Source organism: Cupressus sempervirens, chromosome 8 (assembly GCF_028749045.1).
Source record: "Cupressus sempervirens isolate cs-2001-9-10 chromosome 8, ASM2874904v1, whole genome shotgun sequence".
Lineage (NCBI taxonomy): Eukaryota > Viridiplantae > Streptophyta > Pinopsida > Cupressales > Cupressaceae > Cupressus > Cupressus sempervirens.
Window position 1 is genome coordinate 10,172,415 of NC_143125.1, and position 23,500 is coordinate 10,195,914.

The 23,500-nt window shown below is 37.2% G+C and overlaps 1 protein-coding gene across 1 annotated transcript; it reads right to left on the reverse strand.

Moving 5' to 3' along the window:
* Positions 1-259: 259 nt before the first annotated feature.
* Positions 260-23,233, reverse strand: LOC149541318 (large ribosomal subunit protein P1w-like). Its single transcript, XM_089796607.1, has 5 exons — positions 23,102-23,233; positions 12,489-12,589; positions 11,970-12,093; positions 640-728; positions 260-503 (listed from the first exon to the last, which is right to left on the reverse strand). Exons 2-5 carry the CDS (start codon positions 12,552-12,554, stop codon positions 450-452), a joined length of 333 nt encoding a protein of 110 aa, XP_089652733.1. The 5' UTR covers positions 12,555-12,589; positions 23,102-23,233; the 3' UTR covers positions 260-449.
* Between the last annotated feature and the right edge of the window lie 267 nt (positions 23,234-23,500).

Consider the following 23,500-nt stretch of genomic DNA (forward strand, 5'->3'; position numbering starts at 1 on the left):
TACAGTTCAGCCAATGAAGATGTTCATTCCACAATAATGCACATTCCTAGGATAGACACAAACACATCCTTATAATTCATTGCAGGGAGAAAGATGGGGTTGAGACAAGCACAGATAAAAGATCCCAAATAATTTGAAGATTATTTAAATGGATATTTTACATCACAGCGACTATCATATATCACAGCAAATCAAAACTAACCATTTTTCAAAAAAATTGAGAAACGAACAAATGGGAATTTTGACTGCTACCGACTCATGTAACAACTTTCCCAGTAGACATCTGTATTAATTCTAGCAAAAATGTAAGCCATACACATCTACAATGCAATGTGTGCCGCAAAATTTGCACATAAATACACTCTTCATCATGCATTTCTGAAAGGATAACAAAAAACAAAATGTTGATTTTTAATCAGCATAAATTAGATGTTTTCCTCCAAAAGAACTTAGTCAAACAAGCCGAAACCCATGTCATCATCACTCTCCTCCTTGGCCTCCTCCTGTTTTACACAAAATGCATAAGAAAAGAATTCCAAATCCAGCATCAAGGTACCATTAAGAGACAAAAGTAAAGCAATTGATCTATCAAACATCCCCTAGAGAAGCACATTAAAAACATTATTCGTAAACACTAACCTTCTCTTCAGATGGTGGTCCAGCAGGAGCAGCACCACTGTCGCCACCAGATGGAGCTGCTGCCACCACAGCTACAGCACCACCACCGCCTACCAAATAAAAAGTTGGAATTAGAATTAGATCAGAGAGGACTAATTTGAGGGACAAAAACAATTTTAGATTTAATATGCAATAATAGGCAGACTCTCCGATTCATAAAAAGAAAAAAATAGCCACTGTTTTAAGTATAAAGAAATAATATACTGTTGGTTATTATGACCTTTTATTTTCCAAACCAAGATTCTAGATTTTATTATTTACAAATCCAATAACTTTATGTTCATTTAATTATATAACATATTAAGTGATAAATTGTTAGCTGGTAAAAACAAACCAATTATAGCTGCAGTTGACCAGGATAACCTGTATCTGACCGCATTTCAACTAATGGAGTGGGCACAATCTCATAGTTGGAAAGAAAACCACTTCCAAATTGACCCCCATAATATAACAAGAAAATCTAAATCTTTAATTGAGCGAGATAGAATGGAGGGTTATTATTAGCTTATTTCCAGTCCGTTCCCTGCCAATGAATATCCTTATAGAGGTTGTTAGCTGCTTCTGGTGTTATGTTGTCATTTATGACCTGCAGCTTCACTCAATTTCCCCTGGACAATATATCAATCTCGATGCGGGTGCAGGAATTTGTTTTTTGAATTTTGGATGCGTTTGGATGTCAATATATATATGTATGTATGTATATATGTTTGTATATATATCTATGTATATATGTATGTATATACACATGCATATACAAATATATATTTATTTATTTATTTATATTTTTTAAATATATTTCAGATCTAATGTATTTTATTATATCTAAATTTTTTTATTGCAGTGGTATTCTATTTCAAAATATTAGATTATATATTGTTGCAGATTTAATTTTTTTTTAAACTACTATTAAAATAAGTCTAATAATACAACACTCCCTGCAACGCTGTTCCCTGCCTTTATTGCCAACTTTGCTCCATGTCAACCAAGGCCACTCTGTCTCTCGGGCTCCGTACCATTCTTCAGAGTTTTCCGTTCTTTAGAGCATTCAGTTCAAGACCATACCATACATACACACACACACACATATATGTATATACACATGTATATATGTATACATACGTGTGCATATGTATATATACATATATATATGTATACATAATTGTGCATATATATATATATATATATATATATATTTGTTTATTTATTTATTTAATACTTTTTTAAACATATTTCAGATCTAATGTATTTTATTATATCTAATTTTTAATATTGCATTTGTATTCTATTTCAAAATATTAGATTATATATTGTTGCCAATTTATTTATTTTTTTAAACTATTAAAATAAGTCTAATAATGCAACACTCCCTGCAACACTGTTCCCTGCCTTTATTGCCGACTTTGCTCCATGTCAACCAAGGCACCCTGTCTCTCGGCCTGAGTATCATTCTTTAGAGTTTTCTGTTCTTTAGAGCATTCAGTTCAAGACCCCTTCTCTGCCCTGTGTCGCTCCCAAGACCAACTGCATCGAAGCAACCATTATCGAAAGTTTCTGATAAAAAAATTTGAACACCAGTAAGAATACAGTCTTGATGTCTCCAAAAGAGAACTACAATCTCCAAAAAAATGTTCTAAGTCAAACTCAGGCTCATGGCCACCACGATCTCCATCGCAGCAGTTTTCTTCTCTCCCCAGTCAAACTGGGGCAAGATTTTGATCCCAGTAGTTTTCTGTCCTTCCAACCACATGCTATTCAATGAATTAGCCAAATAGATAGGCAACTCGACCGTCACCTCTCTCATCAACCTCATATGTCCATCAAAATCAGTAGTATCCAATGCACCTTTTGGCATATTCTTTACAACTTCCTGGGCGCACCAGTGCAGCACCAGCACACCCAAATGAACCCGCACCTGCAACTTTTCCAGATGCACCGATATCTTAGCCATTAATACAGGTAAAGATTCCATGCTAAGAGGAAATTGCTTGATATGTCAAAGATGTTTCAGCTCCTCCCAAGGCGTATTTCACCTTTAATGTTTTACGTTTTGAGTATACCTTTCTCTGCCTCTGGAAGTTCTGTATAGTCTTTCTGATGGCTCCATAAGTTAGCCCAAGCCAACCCAAGCCCACACCTTAAAGGAGCCGAAAGTTCTAACGGGAATATCTAACACTTGAATTCATGGAAGGCATTTCAAGTTCTCTTGCTTCCGTGCAAGATTTGTAACTGCGAACTCCCCACTAGCAGAATTTTAAAATACTCTTCATGCAAGGATCCAAGATATCACATTGTGAGCTGTTCATTTCGGTTTCAGGCACGAACACTTTTTCAAGCCATTATTCAAAATCTTTAGGATGAGAAACATGAAGTGAAGTCCCTGAAAGGAGAAAATAAGGCAAATTGTTTCTCCTAGACATGCTGGACATTTATTCCACAGATAGTGCTACTCGGAAAAGAGTGTTTTCCCAATGGCATTTCTTGTTATTAGAGAATTTTAAAAAGAGCCATAAGCTCAGAGCTATTATATCATGGTTAGTGTGTATTCCTACTTTCTACCAAGCTGCAAAAAAGACCTCCACTAGGCAAGAGAAGGGAGAAGGCACAGCTGTTATTCAACTAATATGCCACACATTAACCTGTTGTGAAGAACCTCCTTATAGCAATATCGTGAGAATGCTCGAAATAACAGAATACAAAGTGATAGCAGAACTCGGAATGAATCTACTGATCGCAGGCCACTTCGAGGGGGTAACCTCCTTTGAGCAAGCTCAATACAATAAATTCGTCCGTGCCCATCAAGGGCCTCAACCTATTCTTATATACTGAGTACGATCTAGAAAAGTAATACTACCTATGCATGTGGGATAATAAAATATACTCACGGGACGACTTACAAAGCATATGCGTCCAACAACACTACTCTGACAAAATAAACAGAAGGAACACACAGGTTCCTAACATCCCCTCTCCCTTAGAAAAAAGCTTTGTCCTCAAAGCTTAAGGTGTGGAAATTGTTGTTGAATCTGAAGAAGGGGTTCCCAGGTAGCATCCTCTGGTTGCATGCCATGCCACTGAATCAAGACCTCAGAGATGGAGCGAGAGCGAAGCTGGCGAGTGCGCTGGTCAATGATTGCCACCGGCTCCAGGATAATGGATCCTTCCGTATCCATTTCAGGGAGAGTAGTTTGTGCTCTGACAGTGGTACCCAGAACTTTCTTTAGACAAGAAACATGAAAGACTGGATGAATGCGGGAAGAAGGAGGAAGTTCCAGTTTATAAGCAACTGAACCAATCTTCTGCAGAACCTTATAAGGCCCATAAAATTTTGGGGCCAGCTTATGACGCCCTTTCAGCTTTAGGGAGGATTGTTTGTATGGCTGTAGACAAAGAAAAACCATATCCCCAACTTGAAATGAGCGCTCAGAACGGTGTTGATCTGCTTGCTGTTTCATCCGATTACGAGCCATGTGAAGATTATCCTGTAAGGTACGAAGAATCTGATCCCTGCTGCGGAGAACTATGTCAACTGCCTGGACTGGTGAGCTGTTGGGAGTGTAGGGAAGGAGCACTGGAGGTGCCTGACCATAGACTGCTTCATATGGAGTCATTTTAGAGGCAGTGTGGTAAGAGGTATTGTACCACCATTCAGCTAAAGGGAGCCACTTGGCCCACTGATGTTGCTGTTCGGAAGTGAAGCAACGAAGATAAGTTTCCAAGCATTTATTGACAATTTCAGTTTGACCATCAGTTTGTGGGTGATAGCCCGAACTCATCTTCAGTTTGGTGCCAGTTTTCTGAAACAGTTCAGTCCAAAAATGACTGGTAAAAGTTGCATCACGATCAGAGACAATGGAAGAAGGGAGTCCATGAAGACGAAATATCTGGTCCATGAAGATTTGTGCAACAGAGGAGGCAGTATAGGGGTGGCTGAGGGCACAAAAATGACTATATTTCGAGAGACGATCAACCACAACCAAGATCACTGTCTTGCCACCGGATTTAGGAAGCCCTTCAATGAAATCCATAGAAATATCAGTCCAAATCCGTGTAGGGATGGGCAATGGTTCGAGCAAGCCAGGAAGGAGGGTCGTTTCACCCTTGTGGCGTTGGCAAGTATCACATTCAGCCACCATCTTGTGAATCGTCTGTTTCATCCCTTTCCAAAAGAAGTTTCTCCTTGCTCGCTCATAAGTTTTGAGGAAGCCTGAGTGCCCTGCTGAAGGAGAAGCATGGAGTTCATAAAAAATAGCCTGATGTAGAGCTGGGTTCTGAGGAAGCACTAGCCGACCCTTGTATCGAAGAGAAGCACCATCCCAAGAGTAATGTGGTATAGCAGAAGGATTATTGGCTAGCTGGTGAATGATTTGAGATAAAGAAGAGTCACTGTCATAGCCCTGCTGAACAGACGCTAACCAATTGGGAATGGGCATAGAAATAGCGGAAAGGGAAGCTTGATTATCAAATGTGCGAGAAAGAGCATCTGCCACAATATTCTCCTTACCCTTCTTGTAGGTGATCTCATAATCATACCCCATGAGTTTGCTGACCCATTTCTGTTGTGTAGGAGAGGATACCCGTTGTTCCAGGAAGTATTTCAGACTTTGGTGATCGGTTCTGATGCAAAAATGACTCCCTAAGAGGTATGGCCGCCACTTCTGTACAGCATGCAAAATAGCCATCATTTCTTTTTCATAAGTAGAGAGGGCTAGATTCTTACCAGAGAGGGCTTTGCTAGTGAACGCAATAGGATGGTCATCTTGCAGGAGAACAGCACCCAATCCATTGCCGCAAGCATCACTCTCAATAGTGAAGGGTTTGGAAAAATCTGGCATCGCGAGAACAGGTGTACTGCACATAGCCTGTTTCAGTTGTTCAAATGCAGTCTCAGCAACAGGGGTCCAGGAGAAGGCATCCTTTTTTAACAGAGCTGTCAATGGTGCTGCAATTTTTCCGTAATCTTTGACAAACTTGCGGTAGTAGCCAGTCAACCCCAAAAAACCCCGAAGGCTCTTGAGAGTTTTAGGATGCGGCCAAGTTTTCATGGCATCTATTTTTGTAGGATCCACCCGCACTCCATGGTGTGCAACAATATGCCCGAGATACTCCACTTCCTCCTGGCCAAACACACATTTAGATAGTTTTGCACAGAGTTGATGATCAGAGAGAAGTTGCAAGACAAGCTCCAGATGATGGAGATGCTCAGCCCAAGTTTTGCTATATATGAGGATATCATCAAAGAAGACCAGAATGAATTTTCGGAGGTATGGTCGAAATATGTTATTCATCACTGCCTGAAATGTTGAAGGAGCATTCGTGAGGCCAAAGGGCATGACTAAAAATTCATAGTGACCATCATGTGTGCGGAAGGCAGTTTTAGGTATATCCTCCTCATTAACCCGAATTTGATGATACCCAGAACGAAGATCTAACTTGGAGAAAAAATGAGCCCCATGAAGTTCATCAAGAAGTTCATCAACAACTGGAATGGGGAACTTGTCCTTTATAGTGAGATGATTAAGTTCTCGGAAATCAATGCAGAGTCGCCATGACCCATCTTTTTTGCGAACAAGCAGAACTGGAGAAGAAAAGGAACTGGTACTAGGGCGAATAATACCTTGCTTCAGTAAGTCACGGACAAGTATCTCGATTTCGGTCTTCTGATGAAATGGGTAGCGGTAGGGCCTGATGTTGGGCGGAACACTGCCAGGAAGGAGCTGAATACGGTGGTCCTCTGGACGAGAAGGAGGTAATCCCACAGGTTCAGCAAATACACCAGAATACTTGTCCAAAATGTGTTGGAGATCGGCAGGAGTGCTAGAGACTGCTGATGGCTGCATCTGAATGGAATGGAGCTGAGCGATGACACCATGTGAATTCTTCTTAAGAAGTTTTTCCATACGGTGTGAACTGATGATGCTGAGAGACCCTGGTTGTAAGCCTTTCAAAGTGTGTTGGTGCCCCTCGGCTGAAAACTGCATCCAAAGTTCAGCAAAATCCCAGAGAATGGGGCCAAGAGTGCGTAACCATTGGGCACCCAAAACCACATCACAGCCACCTAAGGGTAAGGCAAACATGTCAGAGCGCATGTTATAATCTCCAATAGAGAGACGCACATTGCGACATTTCCCTTTACAAGGTAAAGTGCCCCCATTGGCAATCATGACTTCAAAGCTAGAGCAGGGATGGATAAAGCAATCAGCCTGTTTGGCTATTCGTGGATCAATGAAGTTATGAGTGCTACCAGAATCAATGAGTATAGTAAGAGGGATCTTCTTGAAGAAACCCTGGACCCGCATGGTTTGTGGAGTAGTGACTCCTGCCAAAGCATGGACAGATATCTCTGGTGGAGCTTCTGGTGAAGGAGGTTCAGGCTGGTGAGGCTCAACCGCATCATCCACTGTTTCCTGAGCATCTACATATTCTTCCAGTTCCGGTGGAGAATCCACATCCAAGAGATAGAGCTTTTGCTGAACACATCTATGGCCCCGAGACCATTTCTCATCACAATTATAACAAAGCCCTTTGTCTCGCCTGACTCGCATCTCTGTTTCAGACAAGTGCTTGATCGGAGTAGTTCTGGGAGCTGGTATGACTGGAGGGTTGTGAGAACCTGTATTTCTGAATGGAACAAAATTAGATCTGGAGCGTTGTAGAGCACTAATCTTGTCTTCCGCTAACTTAGCCAACCCAAGGGCTTCCATCATTGTAGTCGGTCGAAACATTTTGACTTCTGAGCAAAGTGCATCCTTCAGACCACTGACAAAACAACTACGGAAGAATTCATCAGACAAGCCCTCTGTGTGATTAGCTAATTTTTCAAACTCTGTCTGGTATTCTCTTACAGTGCCTGTTTGACGCAGTTTAGTAAGTGCTCCTGTGAAATCATCAAAGGAACTAGGGCCAAAGCGCTCCAAAATGAGGGTGCACAATTCTCTCCATGTTGGGCCTACATTAGCCTTGATGTACCAACGGAACCATTGAAGAGCTTCATGTTCCAAATGAAAAGATGCAAGGGGGACTTTGTGGTTATCCAAAGTATTATGCAAGCTGAAATACTGCTCTGCCCTATAGATCCATCCAGTCGGATCAGAACCATCGAAGCGTGAAAAATCAAGCTTTGGTCCACGGAAATTGCCAGAAGAGGACCCAGTATCTCCTGAATGGTTTCGGCTCATGGCTGACTGCTGAAAGTTAAGACCCAGAATTTTGTCATCCAGATCTTGAAGTTTGGTTTTGATTGATGCCATTTCTTCTTCCATGATTTTTGCTCCTGTACGCGTAACAACCATAAAGCAAGGGTTTTTTTTTTTTTTTTTTTTTTTTTTTTTTTTTGTTGGAATGGGTAGAAGATGAGAAACAAAAACTTTTTTAGTTACGGCAAACTTGGATTTGGGTAAAACTCAGATAGGAAATGGGTGTTCGACGGGTGGTGGGAGACTATCTGGGGACAAGGGAAACAGAAAAGTGAGGGTTTCAAGGGTAGGGAGGCGAAATGAGGCGAACAGTCCAAGAGGGATAAGGGAGCAAAATGAGGAATTGAATCTTGTGGCTCAGTTTGGTGGCGATTGGATGAGAGGTGAAAAAAATAGGGCAAACCCTAAAATTAGATAAATGAGGGATTTAGGGCTTTGATATGTAAAATTTGGGGTTGGGTCGCCAAGGAAGGAAGTATGCGAAATGATATTGCAGACGTTCTGCGGAAGTATGAGCAGAAACAGAAAGCAAACAAGGAAGCTACGACTAAAAAACAGAAAAATTTTTACTCTCTTTTTTTTTTTTTTTTTTTTTTTTTTTTTTTGAACAATCGACTTAGAAAAATTCACGCACAGACAGAACAATTGAAAAGAGTTATCGCAATAACAAGAGATATTGGAAGTGAGAGGAACCTGAAGGCCACGACAGAAAAAAAAATTTGATGTAATTTCCACCCAGCGAGCCCAAGAGAGTGCTCTGATACCAGATGTGAAGAACCTCCTTATAGCAATATCGTGAGAATGCTCGAAATAACAGAATACAAAGTGATAGCAGAACTCGGAATGAATCTACTGATCGCAGGCCACTTCGAGGGGGTAACCTCCTTTGAGCAAGCTCAATACAATAAATTCGTCCGTGCCCATCAAGGGCCTCAACCTATTCTTATATACTGAGTACGATCTAGAAAAGTAATACTACCTATGCATGTGGGATAATAAAATATACTCACGGGACGACTTACAAAGCATATGCGTCCAACAACACTACTCTGACAAAATAAACAGAAGGAACACACAGGTTCCTAACACCTGTCAATTGACCTTAAAGGAGCACTATGCTAAAGCAGCATTGAAGATGATGCTGAGCCAGATCAAGACTTACTAAAATCAAAACGTGGATCAGATAAAGGGCACAATATAAAAAATGATTAAAAAGAAATCAATAAAATAATAATAAGTAAAAATTGTTTACAGTTAATAATATATTCCCCATGCGATACTCAGAGAGCCTTCTGGCATCTAATTCGAGAGTAGAAACGTGCTTTTCTGAACTCACAGCAATTTGGACTCCTCCATGCCCTCCACCATTCTCCCAAAATATCCTAGCATACCCCTCAAAAGCACCCCTCACCCTGATATTGTCTCCCACACTCGAGTTTTTCAAGCCATCTCTCTATACAGCTTCCCTCCTCTCCCCCAGTTTCTGCCATTCATTCTCTCCAGATCATGTCAGGAGAACTTTCTTGTAGGTGAATAAAAACAGAGCCTCCAATACAAAAGCACCCCTCACCCTGACATTGTCCCCCACACTTGAGTTTCTCAAGCCACCTCTCTTTACAGCTTTCCCAATCAGCCTAGCATCTACATCTCCTCTCCCCCGGTTTCTGTCATTTATTCTCTACAGTTATGTCAGGAGGACCTTTATGAAGCTGCATAAAAACAGAGCCTCTAATACAGATGGGTCGATGACAAGGTAATCAAATATTAAATTGATACCCTCACCCACTAACAGAATGTAAGGACTCATCCATGAAAGAGCAACTCTTTCATCTTCCATAAGTTTTCTTCACTCTCCGTGCACATTTTGATTATTGTATCAGATATCACAAGGAAGACAGCTAGAAATCATCATCAAAGACTACGGGAAGATAGACATCCGTAAATCTCTTCAGGAGTGAACCATAAAATAAAATTTCTGATGAACTTTTCAAAAGCTCTAATGTCTCTCACATTCACCATTGCATGAAACGTTATTTAAGATCTCTGTAAACTTGCTTAACAATTTAAGCTGTCATCCTTTGATATCTCCTAGGATCCAGACCATTTGTGTTCTTACATTGCATATAAAATTACCATGTTTTCCTATGCAGGACCAACAAGGAGTGCTTCATCGGTTAGACTGATTGTTACTGCATGATGAAGCTTTTAACCATATCCAACAGATGATGACCAGTCATGAGGAAAAGGACTCAGTCATCCTCGATTATAGTTCCTTTACAATCAAACATTATATTGTGTGCATGCACTGCCATTCTGCTACAATTCTACGCACATATTTTGCATTTATGGATGAATGTTATTCGTGTTTATGATTTCATATACAAGGTTTTGAAATTTGCAGATAATACATCTGAATTTCTAAAAATTTATAGTGTCGCCCCATTAAATATCTATAGTGTCACCCCATTAAATATCTGCAGGGATCAAGAGCTATGAATGAACATGCAAACAATATGACTACTACAGGCTACAAAAGTTCTGACCTTCCATACTAGTGTCCATCCATGTACTCGCACTAGTTATCAAAAATAATCTTCTAGGTTCCAGCCAAGACTACGTACAGGTAATTCGAACAAGTAACATGCTTCTCAAACTAATTTATTATCATTGTCAGTGTATAAAAATTAACATAAATAAACCTTTCTTTACCAAGTTAAATTAGGTCTAGCTCAGGTGTCTTAGGTTTGATTGTTTTATACAAATAACTAATTGCAATGTGAATAATTCATTAATATTTACCTCATGTAGTTGAACTAGAAATAAGTCCAAGTTAGTACATTAGTTCAGTTTGTCACTGTACTCAATGTCAAATTAGATAATTGAGTTCAGTTCAAGTTAGTATATTAGTTCAGTTCGTCACTGTACTCAATGTCAAATTAGATAATTGAGTTCATTAGACCCAATCTTATGTTAGGTCTAAATCACCTTGAATAAAACTATAAAAGAAAAATCTCTCAATGACCTAAAGTTTCATCCCAGTTGACCTAATAAAAAGTAACCATGTAATAGTATAAGCTAGGAAGAATCTGTGATATAAAAACATCCTGTTAAGCTTGTAATTTTTCTATGTTTTGGTGGATTTTATGCATCCACAAAAAGCTTGGTGAATTCCATTGCAGGAAACAAGAGTTGTGAAGCCTATTGTAAAAATCTACAATGCATATTAATGTGTAGGTCTGGTGAAATTTAAATGTAAGGTAAGTAAGTCTTCCTCCAAGACTTATGTTTGCTGCACAAATTACATCACGATTTCACCTCTAATACGTTCTGTTCAAGTTGTTAATCGTTGTGTATGTCATTGGGCTTTGTTTGGTCCAACAGCAAAGGTCTAAAATTGATTCAAAAGCCTTTTTCCATTGGCTTTGCTTGGCTTTCGATTAGCGTCAAAGCTTTTTATCATAAAATCTCTTTCCAAGATTTGAACTCTAGTATAAACAGTTTATTTAGCCAGAGGAGAAGGGCTAAGATTAAACTGTCATTAACCTATCAAAAAGGTTTCAAATTGACATTAAAAAAATTTTAAAATATGCATTGAAATGACAAACTAGCACTAAAAGTTTTACATAAAGATAGATGAAACCAACACACATAATAACCAATATATGTTTACAACTACAACTATGTAAATAATGTTGCATCCACTCAAGAAAAGTTGAATCCATAACAGATACAATATCAGATTGGACCATGATATCAAATGTAGATAAGCAAATTTTTAAAAGCCCTGAAACAGATGTAGCTAGATATGAAAAATATAAGAATACACAATTAATTCTTTATACATCGAAAGGCATATATAACATATCATTAAAAATAATTATTTGTATATAGTTTCATATTAAGATTTTAATTTACAATATCTATCTTGTTATATTAGATTTGTGCTTGCGTGACCAAACTTTTGATGTTTTGTTTTCTTTATACAATATATATTAATTGCATTTACACAAATACCAATTTTAAATCACTGTAAATATACTAGACTTCACAGGAACCTCAAAAATCCAAAACCTAAAGAATCAAATGGCATAGACTTACCAGATCCAACACTGAGGATTAGATCTTCAATGTTTCTCTTCTCCAACAACTTGGCAAATAAACTAGGCCAATAGGACTCAATTTGAACATTTGCAGCCTTCACCAAAGTGGTAATTTTCTCGGCCTATTAATATAGTTAAAGAGCTTCATGTATCCTCCAAAGTTGAACCAAAAAGAATTGGGTAACAGCCAAAAGGAATCCACTTATTTTTATCACTACCTCATTAACATATAGCATTCGCCATAGAAATACACAACTGCTTAACTTTCCCTGCCAATCCCAAGAATGAAATAAACTTGACTGACTACTTGTGCTGCTACAAATATTTACATACAGCAATATTTAAGTCCTGATCTCAGCCTAACACCTTAGGATATACAATAAAAACATTTAAATTTCTTAGTTTAGATTCCCAGCTTAAACTATTTGTATTATCTCATTAGATTGATACTGACTATTCTAGCTTCATAATGACATAAAAAGCAAAGATATTTAGAAAACGATATTTTCAAGGATACAGTGATAGGAATGCCATCATCGTGCAGCATCAATGCAGCATAAGTACAGGCAGCCTCGCTAGACATCTTGTTTGGAAGATTTCAAACAACTTAGAACAAGCCTGTGTAAAATACTCAATGGTTCAGAATATGTTCAAAATATTAAACAGCATAATTTAGCTGATAAAGAGCTCATTTCAGGAAAAAAAAGTGGAAAGTTATATTAGATTTCTGCCATCAACATTCAAGATGTAAACTCCAGACAAGGAAAAGGAAACAACAGTAGAAGTGAAACAGAGACGACAAACATTTGCTTTGAACAAATGGAAAACCCGCAGAAATTACATTCAAATTATTGGGTAAAGAAACAGAAATAAGGTGAAAATATATCCTCATTCAAATACTAAAGGCAAGGAATATTAAATCCTTGTTAAATAAGGTTGCAAAAAAGAATGCTATTACTTTGACAGAGCTGCTTTCTAGAAAACTCAGAAAAATAAAACTCAAAAGTATATGTTTATAGCACTGCCAGCAGGCAAACTATGGCATATGGAAAGTGAGAAACAAAATAGTGACAGATATGTACCAAGGCGAATAAGAATAAAGTACAAAAGCTAACACGGAACACCAACAAACAAAGAAGACTTTAATTTCTCATTCAGAACAATCTAAGTTATGGGATGCACATCAGATGTGGAAGCCCATTGGAAGTGAAGCACATAGGAAGCAGATGCACGCACCAGTGCGCTTAGGTGCCTGCTAGTGGGAGTGAATACATGGTGCCAGACTTTCCAATAGACTTGTGATCATTGAGAATTTTCATGTACAAGTTTGGGTAACTTTTGAACTATCAATTGGTATTTATAATTTATCTTTGGCATTTGGCATTGATCAATGATGAATTATTATAATATCAAATGATTTAGTTTTACAATTTTGTATATTTCTTTAATTTTTGTGTATATTATATGTTGATGTAATTAAATATTCACAAATTACATTTCACTTAAGCTTACTTAGGATGATGCATTGCATAGTAGTTTGTCATTGAAACACCTAGGAGTTTGCACCTCAATTATGCACATGGTGTTGGAGAATTACACTCAAGGTGGTGATAGTTGATATCTCTATCTCACTCCACCTTTAGTGCACATATCACACTATCATTCTCATCAATTCACATACTTCATTGCAAAATGGAGGATGATCCGTCTTTGGTGGACATGTGATTCCACTTTGTGTAGGTGATAGGTCATCTTCTCCTTATCATTGTCTTTTACCTCATTTCCTATATAAGGAGGCCTATTATGTGCATATTAATCCATTGGAATCAATCAATGTGATGTCATATCAATCCATCAATGTTTATTATCAATAATATCATTCTTGCACCTTAATACAATTTTCTTACCAATCTCTAGTAGAAGTTATCTTGGTCTTCATTTGATCCTAGGGTGTTCTAGCATCAATTGTGTCTGTTCAATGACATCTACACCAAATTGAGAAGTATTCAATGCCCACGCATAATTTGGACAATTATTTGGGAGATTTTTCGAGATCTGCATGTTCTTCCTTTTCTAGATGATCCTACTTCAGATTGCCTCATTCCACATGATAATGCAGATAATATTCCCTATGATGATTATACCTTGGAGGATATTGAAGAATTTGCATATATTGAGAGCAAAAGGTTGATCCAATAACTCCTCCTACAACTCCTACTATCCTTCCTATGGGGGGATTATTCTATGATGTATGTAGTTCTTGGGGGGTCTTGAGTAGTCCATCCATACATGCATCTTGTATGTTTTCATCTTTCTTTTATTTTTATTTTTTTTTGGCGGGGGGTGGTTTCCCATGAGGTTTACCCTCTTTCTCCACTTTATAAGAGATTGCATTCTATATGTTGCATTGCATCCTATACACATGTACCTAACATGCCCTTGTAGTCTGGACCCATCTTGCAATGTGAGTTAAGTGCATTCTGTTGGAATCACAAGAAGGAAAGGTAAACTTCCGGAGGGGGGAAGTGAATCAAAAGTTAAAACATGAACCCATAAAACTTTTCACCACTCATCCATCTCATGCATTCAATAGATAAATTGAAATAACATGTAAAGCACATACATCTAAATCATGTAAACATATAAGCAATCACACATTTGACACCAAATATGATTACCTAGAAACCCTCCAAAGAGAAGGTAAAACTGGAGTGGGGATGACACCCACAATTCTTCACTACTGCAGCAATAAAGTGTAGCCAATTAAGGTTACAATGGTTTGACCATGAAACATGATCTGCCTTGTGAAAGGCCTGCCCTATTAAAGGCTTCAAAGGGCTATTAAGTCCCACCTTGTTAGAGGATTTCAACAGCCTGCTAGAAGTGTGCCTGGCTAAAGGACTTCAGAACATCCACTTGGAATGTCACCCTGTTAAAGGATTTACAACAACCTATTAGGACTACTCTGCCTAGGAGATTTAACTAAAATCACCTGTTAGGATGTTTCAACATAGATCTTGTGATTGGCTCTGGTTGCCTAATTAAAGATCAAATCCGTATAGTGTTCTTCTTGATCCTTCCTAATCTGATGTGACAATTGTTGTATCTTTCTGTTCTTATTCTCCTCCAACTAATTTTGCAATTCACTCTCTATAACTTCTAAGTCTCCATGAATGCTTTGTTTTTCGCATGCAAACTTCTCTATACTTCTCCTTCAATTCCTTACACGCTCATATGAAGTTTTGGGTTTCGTCCTCCTTAAGAAGACTAGAAGACTTAGGATTAGGTATGAATCTATGACTAAGATTCATCCTTTTTGCCGCTTAATTCTTCTCTTTTTCTGATTGGTTGCATGTAATTGCATAGGGAATCCGCATATAAATTCGTTCTTATCTTCAAAAGATCGTATTCTATCCTTTGGTCGACTGAAAAGCGGTTTACATAGTTGTTTGTGCAATCACAAACAAATATGTCCAATCTGTGTTGCTCGGCACTTGAAGTTACTGATGCTCGCACATACTTTAATTCTAATTCTGACTTCACTCGACATGGTCTATCTTCTTAGTACTTGAGTGACTCGACACAATCTTCTATATCATACTCGGCATGCATTACTAGTTTGGCATGAACTTTGTGTTGACACTCATTTGTCAAAACCAATCTGAGATTAACACATTCCCCTAAGTTGGGGGGAGTTGATGTAACTAAATATTCATTAATTACATTTTACTTAAGTTGATTTAGGATAATGCATTGCATAGTAGATTGTCATTGAGACAGCTAGGACCTTGCACCTCAATTATACACATGGTGTCGAACAATTCTACTCTAGGTGGTGATCATTAATATTTCACTCCACCTTTAGTGCACACATCACATTATCATCCTCATCATTGCACATACTTCATTGCATAACAGAGGATGATCCACCTTTGGCGGACATGTAATTCCATGTTGTGTAGGTGATAGATTATCTTCTCCTAATCATTGTCTCTTATAACCTTTCCTATATAAGGAAGCATGTTATGCACATTTTAATCAATTAGAATTAATCAATGTGATGTCTTATGAGTCCATTGATGTTCGTTATCAATAATATCATTTTTGCGTCTTAATGCAATTGTCTTGCTAATCTCTTGTGGAAGTTATCTTGGTCTTTCACTTGATCATGGGGGTGTTATAGAGTCACCTAAAAATGTTATATATGACACACACATACCCAAATGCATCCAAATCCCCAGAAAAGAACTCTATATACCAAGTTCTCATACTCGCATTTGTATCCGTGTCCAAACCAATTACTTCAAGAAAAATACAGCATCTTTTCTAAGAATAAGAAAGTTATCATATAAAACCAGGCCAGAAATAGGAAATTGTTTGAATAATGTCATTGTAATTCTCAAAAAAAGGTCATTGTATCTCACTATAATCTGCTTCAGCTCCAAGACTTTGTCACTTCCTCGTTAAATTATTCAATTAACAATAACAATGTATTATAATTAGCATAAACCAGTATTCCACCAAGTATTGGGACGGGGGGGTGCAGATATCAAAGAAAAGACAGGTCAAGGGTCTAAATTCAAGGACAGCAAGGAGGATGGAAGGCGAGCAGTACTGACATACATGTGGTAATTCAAAAAAAAATGTAAAAATACTACATACTAAGATATGAATTGTAAGTGTCAAGTATGTCAAGTGACAGCTGATAATGAATTTTATGGACAATAATAGTGCCATTCACTGTTTATATGGAACCCTTACACATTGAAATTAAACATAAATGTTGCTTGTTTATGGGTTTTAAAGGGTTAATCCTACTAGCAATGTGGGGTTGGCTGTCAAATGGAAAAAAATCAATTGAGGATGGGTAAAAATTTATTTTGATAATGAGTACAGAAGGAACTTAAGACCCTGAGGCATTAGATGCATGGCACAAGATATGGAAGGTAATATTTTAGCATTGGCTACAAGCAAGCTTGAGGATAGTACTAATAATGAAGCAGAGGCAAAGGAAGCGCTTACCTTTGGCTAAGAGCAAGCTTGAGAATCCAACTAATAATGATACAAAAGCAAAGCTTACACTATTGGCATTTGAGCTTGCTCAAAAAATTAAGGTTGAGCAACTACACTTGGAGATAGATTCTCAAATCATTGTTAATGCTATCTCAAAGGGTGAAGTTCATGCATAGAAGATTGAAAAAAATCCTAAACATTATCAGCTAGAAGCTAGGGCAATTCAAAAAAATTAAACTCACACATATACTTCGAGAAGGAAATCACATTGCAAACACTTTCAGAATGGACCATTCCTTTTCCAAAATTGAGGGGCATTTTCAAAGACCTAAGGGAGCTCAATTTATTAGTCACGTTTAGCCTACCACCGAAATTTAAAAAATATTTTTAAATTTCAAATTAAACCCCACTACCTATTTGAACCACCATTATTACGGTTAGTGATGTATGGGCATAACCATTATTTGGAAACTACCAATTCATAGCTAACGAAGTATTCATACTAAAGACACTTGATGTGATGTTTGCCACACCTCCAATTCATTGTAAGTGGGCTGATATTAATACAAAGTTAAATAGGTCTCTTATATAGTTCTGATCATGATATAGGTCTATTAGAGCAAGATAGCACCTTGATGCAACCTTCAAAATTCACCAAATCTTCCACAAAGGACCCAAATCAACTCAAAACCAACCTAACACTGATGTACTGCCCCAAAATGACATAACGATGGATGTTCTAGGTCTGTAATGCACTTTTCATACTTTCCCAAAACCTTGCAAACAATCTACTATATGATTATGAGCATGCAACAAGACCGTAAAAACATTCTTAATTTCATGATTCATAATGTAATATTACCAAATACTAATTAGAGGACCCCAAATAGCAAGAATTAACTACCAAACAATGCAAGCATAATAGGGCAAACTTTGAAGGAAGGGCCCACTTTAATATTAAAAAGGTAAGAGTTTTATAAAAGTAAAATGTGTTTTTAAGTGCAGATGCAGCAGATGTAGTCAATCATGTTGGAGATGCCTATCCATCCAGGGGACTTCCAAGGCGTCCCTAGTCGTCCCTAGGATGTCCAGCCATCCCCCCAAATCTTCCGTGAAGTCCCTAAGTTTTTGAGATGCCCCTTGTCTTTTTTTTAAAACTCAGGGACGTGAGGGCAATGTTCATTATCCATCCCGATGTCTTTGAAATGTCCTTGGTACTAGGATAGGCAAAGTTAGGTCGAGGACACGTCCCCATGTAATATTGGTGAAGAATTTATTAAGTCTAAGCACATATACAGATTGATTATTGATACTGCATCTACTCTGTTAGCATGGGCCTTGGAGCTTGGCACCAAGTAAAAGGTAGGTTGGATGATGAAATCTTGCGTACAACTAGACTCATATGGCAGTCTCAACCCGATTGCAATAAACTGGATTCACTCAAATTCTCTTGCTCTTTTATTTGATTGTTTATAGTGGAGCATGTCATAAACTGGAGAAGCTCTATTGCAATTCCATTCAAATCTACGAATAAATTGCTGAAGTTGAGCTGGTCAGCTTATAATTTAAACATTGCATGTTGAGTACGACAATAAACAATCAAGGAACTGGCTAATTCAGTGTCTTCTATAGCAAGTTGGTTTAATGAAAGATGTTTTTCTCTAGCAGGTTAAAAAGATTGCACAGCAAAAGTTTTGAACTTTCTGATGACACGTATTTTTATCAGGACACACTAATGTTGCCAGCTTTATGTTTTATGTTCTGGATATATTAGGCATCTAGTGGCTCCATGCTGAGTGTCTATGTTATCAATCTTTAGGTATGTACAAGAATATTATTCGCCAAAACAATCATCTGAAGATATTGAACTGGTTTAATAAACCATGTGTATCCATGCCATGCATTGCAAGCTTGAATTACAGCTACTTCAGTTGATAGTTAGAGATGACTAATAATCAATAACTTGTACAAAATAGAAGATTTCATTGCTTGGCCTACTGCCTACTATTGCTACATATTTGGATTGTGGATATGGTATTTTCAATTATATATCATATGCACATTGACAACAAATTGTAAATGCAGTTAAAATTAAATGTTAATTTGTTCAACTCTGATAAGAAGTATACTGTTGTGTTTTAGAGATTCTATAGCATATATGTCAATATGATGAAAAACTTATCATCATGTCATATGAAAAATTGAATATTTTCTTATATGTTTTAAATTCTCTATATTTTATATAACCGCCCCATTTGTTGTCCGCAAAAATAGTAAGTTCAATCCATTTATAACATCTGAGCATGAATCAGCTTGCCATGCTCTGGGACTTTCAAACTAGCACATGCCTTAAATACACCGCAAAAGGTGATATCCTTTGGTTTTATGTCAGCCTGCAGCATTTCGCTAGAATAGCCAAGGCTTTTTCAGGATTAACTTGCCACACAAATCCTGAAATTATCGCAATTCATGAAACTGCACACTTTTCATGCATCATCCAAACAGCAGCACTTGGAATAAAAGTTGTCAAGGGTTGTCATCAGAATCAAATTAGACACAAGCCCACAATTAACTTTTTCATGATTATCTTACCACACAAATCCTGAAATTATAGCAATTCATGAACCACAGACTTTGCATGCATCATCTAAACACCAGCACTTGGAATAAAAGTTGTCAAGGGTTGTCATCAGAAATAAGACATTTTTAAATTTCGAAAAAAGGCTGGCTAGCCCCAAAGGCCACCTAAACCATATTTAAAAATACCAAAACATAATCTAAGCATAAAATAACCAAAGAGAAGAAAATAAAATTAATTTTCACACTGGCAAAGGAGAAGAGCTGCAAGAGAAGGTCTAATCAAATTGAGTTAGACTCTTAGACCTACAATCTATTGATTATGGACTGTTATATATTATTAACTTATTAAAGACTTCCATGTTTATTGTTTAGCATTTTAGTTAGAGTATTTATATTTTTTAATTTCATGTCATTCAATGGTTGAAATGTGGAACCTTTGACCATTTTCTCTATATGTATGCCATATACTGACAATGAAAGCATTTAAACTTTGTTAATTTTCTTATCAATTCACATGCAAAATCTCAATTTAAGCCTAATGCTATGTATTAAGCTTCTAAAATTTCTATGACAAATGCTCTATCAATGTTATGATATACATATTTGAAATTTCTCTATATATATAAAAATTCCCCCATTTCTTAAACAGTCATCCTCTATCACTATGTCATACCCATATGCAAATACATCCCCATTCCCCAAATCGTCTCTATACCCAAAACTCCATGGAACATGGCCATGAACTTGCTCTCCAGATTGAATCTCCCTCAAACCAACACATGACGTCAAAACACTAACAAAAGAAAATTCATCTGCCTTCCCATCGACTCCTCGAATTCTAAAAAATCTTTAGACTTCCTCCTCACAGCCCTGCCAACAAGATTCTTCAAGCAGTGTGATCCGCGAAAACCAAGCACACACGGCATGTTTTAGACTCACATGCCACTTAGAATGAATAAGGGCTTCCACTAATCTTAAAACATTGAGCTTTTCTTCCACGAATCTACAACAAATTACAATGAGACCTCGTTTATCGAATGAGAAGTGACAGTAATATAGAAAATTTTAACAACCAAAAAAAGAAGAAATATTATGAATATATGTTTTTTGATATAAATTTTCTTTGATTGATTCAGAGATTTAATATTCTTCTCAAGTCATTTTTTTCCTTCCTGTTTTCTAAATTTTTCTTTAGAATTACCAGCGATTTGGATACATCTTCTGAATGGAATGACATGAGTAAATCCGATGTTAGTGTTTCAGTTTTTTGAAGGGTTGAAAAATAATCATTCAATGAATAATTATGTTTTAATATGTATGGAAATTAATTATAATATCTTTGCCCAAGGAACGGTTCCATTGATCACATTTTTCCAGAATTAACAGCATTACAAGTATGTCACCAGATCATGAGGACTTCTAAGAGATTTCTAGGTATAATTACATAGGGGATTCTATTTGCAGGTGAATTTGAAAAGGTGATTACAATTTCATCTCCATAAAAGAGACCACTAATAAGAAGAAATTTTCTTACTTAAATGAATGGATTCCTGACGATGAACACACTAGCAGCGCAAAATGGATGAGAGGCCATAAATTGAGAATGAAGCATGGTGGTTAGAAGAAAAACTATGTTCCCCAGGGACACGTACCCAACCTAAAACCAGGAGTTTCAGAAATAGGGACGTCTCAGGGACGAGGGGACGGGTATGAGACGTCCCCTAATCATCCCCAAAAAAGGCAAATTACCAAGGGACGTCCCCGAAACTTGGGGATGGCTGGAAAAAAATGGGCACAGTTGGCCGTCCCCTGTACGGAAAGGGGACACCTAGACGTCCCCCAACAATTTTTTTTGTTTTAATTTTTTTATTTTTTTTATTTTTAATTTTTTTTAATGCAAAAAAATTAAAAAGTGAATATAAAAAAATAATTTTAGGCTCCTTACTAAGTCGTCGAGGTGGGCCCCACCCCTCCAAATCCGGTAGAGGCAGAATAAGAGCAACAGTGTGCTTCATTTCTCTATGTTATGTTTTTTATATTGAACGTCAACATGATTATGATACAATGATACTTATTACTTTATGGCAGCCCTCTAGCTTTTGGGCATATAGCTTTAGGCATATTTAGATTTAGATTTTCAGATTTATCATGTTTATCATTATGATATTGTTCACTGATATTGATATGCATTTTGACAATTGAGTGCTGAAATCGGATATAATTTCCTAGATGGCATTCAAATGTTGTATGTTATGGTTCTATAGTGTTTAAATGACATGCTTGGCTTAGTTTCATATGAATGACATGTATATTTGCAAATTTCCCTATATATATAGCTGGTCCCCATTTGCCGTCCCCCCACCTCTCCAAAATCACCAAAAAAAATTGTCGTCCCGAAAACCTGTCCCACCGTCCCCGTACTGGAAACTTGGGGGAACATAAAAGAAAAACATGAAGAAGTTGATGGTTTCGTAGAAATAGATAGGTCTGCAGCAGAGCGTGTTGGTGTGCAGAAAATAGATGTTTTTGATTATTTGGAAGGGATTGAGGAGACTGGGCAATTTTTTTGGATGGTAGACAAACATATCTTATGATTATCAGTACAGTAATGGCTAATGGGAATAAAGGAGAAAATGGGGTTGTTTTAAGCAGGATGGCGGTTCTTTGAGTATTGAGCAAGTTCATGCACTTGTGAAGGGCATTAATGCAAAAGCTTCTAAAGATTTGCATAGAGAGGATGTAGCTTGCAAGGAGATTAATAGCATGCAGAATTATGACACTATAAAGAAAGATAGATGTTTAGAAGAAAAAGAGAGCTAGCTCCAGAACATTGATTTAAAACAGGTTATCTCTCTGCTCAAAGAAAAGCACTTGGAAATTTGGAAAAGAATATCAGTGCAAGTGAAGAGCTGAATTTTCACGAGGAAGAACATTCATATGATGTTATTGATCAAAAAACTCAAAAGACTATACAAATTGACAAGTATTACTCAGAGGACTACACAAATTAAAAAGTAATTCCTTAAGATACAAGGTGAAATCCAGCTCCATTCAATGACACTTATGAGATCGATTTAAAAAAACTAAATCACAAAATATAACCAACGTAAAAACTAAGTAATATATTACAACGAACGTCCTGAAAGTCCCACCCAGACACGGACAAGTCTTCCCGCCATGCCCGTGGAGTGACCCTCTCCAAAAAAATAATCACCGATCCAAAAGAAAACCACGAGTACAACTCCAATGAAAACATTACCGTATTAGTATTTAAATGCCAGAAATTCTCGAGATTTGAAAAGCTAAACCAGAATGACAAAAGGAGGCTCCATGAAAAGATTGCAGAGAGCTTTATGTATACAACTTATACCCCGCATGCGTAGAACAACAGACTATTAACAATATTAACATGTGAGACTCCATAACCGCAGAGAAAAGGAGAGAAAAAGCAGAAACTAATACGATGGAAAGTGTCTACTCTCCCCCGTCCAAGTTGCTCATAGCCAAACTATCGTAAGATTTTGGCAAGTAACTTACCTCGAAATTCTGCTGTCAAGGACGCCGGTAAGACTATACGCGAAGAAATTGCAGTAAAAACTTAAGAAACCCTCTCAAAGAACGATTTTTCCACAGTGAGACAAGCCAAAACCGATTTCCACAGGTGCTGTTGAATTTAGGGTTTTGTTTTCCGTTTAATATAATCATAACAAACGAACACTCCGATCTAGGGTTTTTTTGACCTTTTTTTTGGGTGCGTGATTATACTCAGTTTAAGCTTTTGAAATCATAATCTAAATATCAATTAAGAGAAAATTATATTGGAGGTATTATTAATTTCCATATTAATTTATCATAATTTAAGTGTTTTAAAAATATATTTATAATAGTGTTAAGTTAATCAATAACAAAATCCTAAAGAGTTAGAATTTTAGTCTT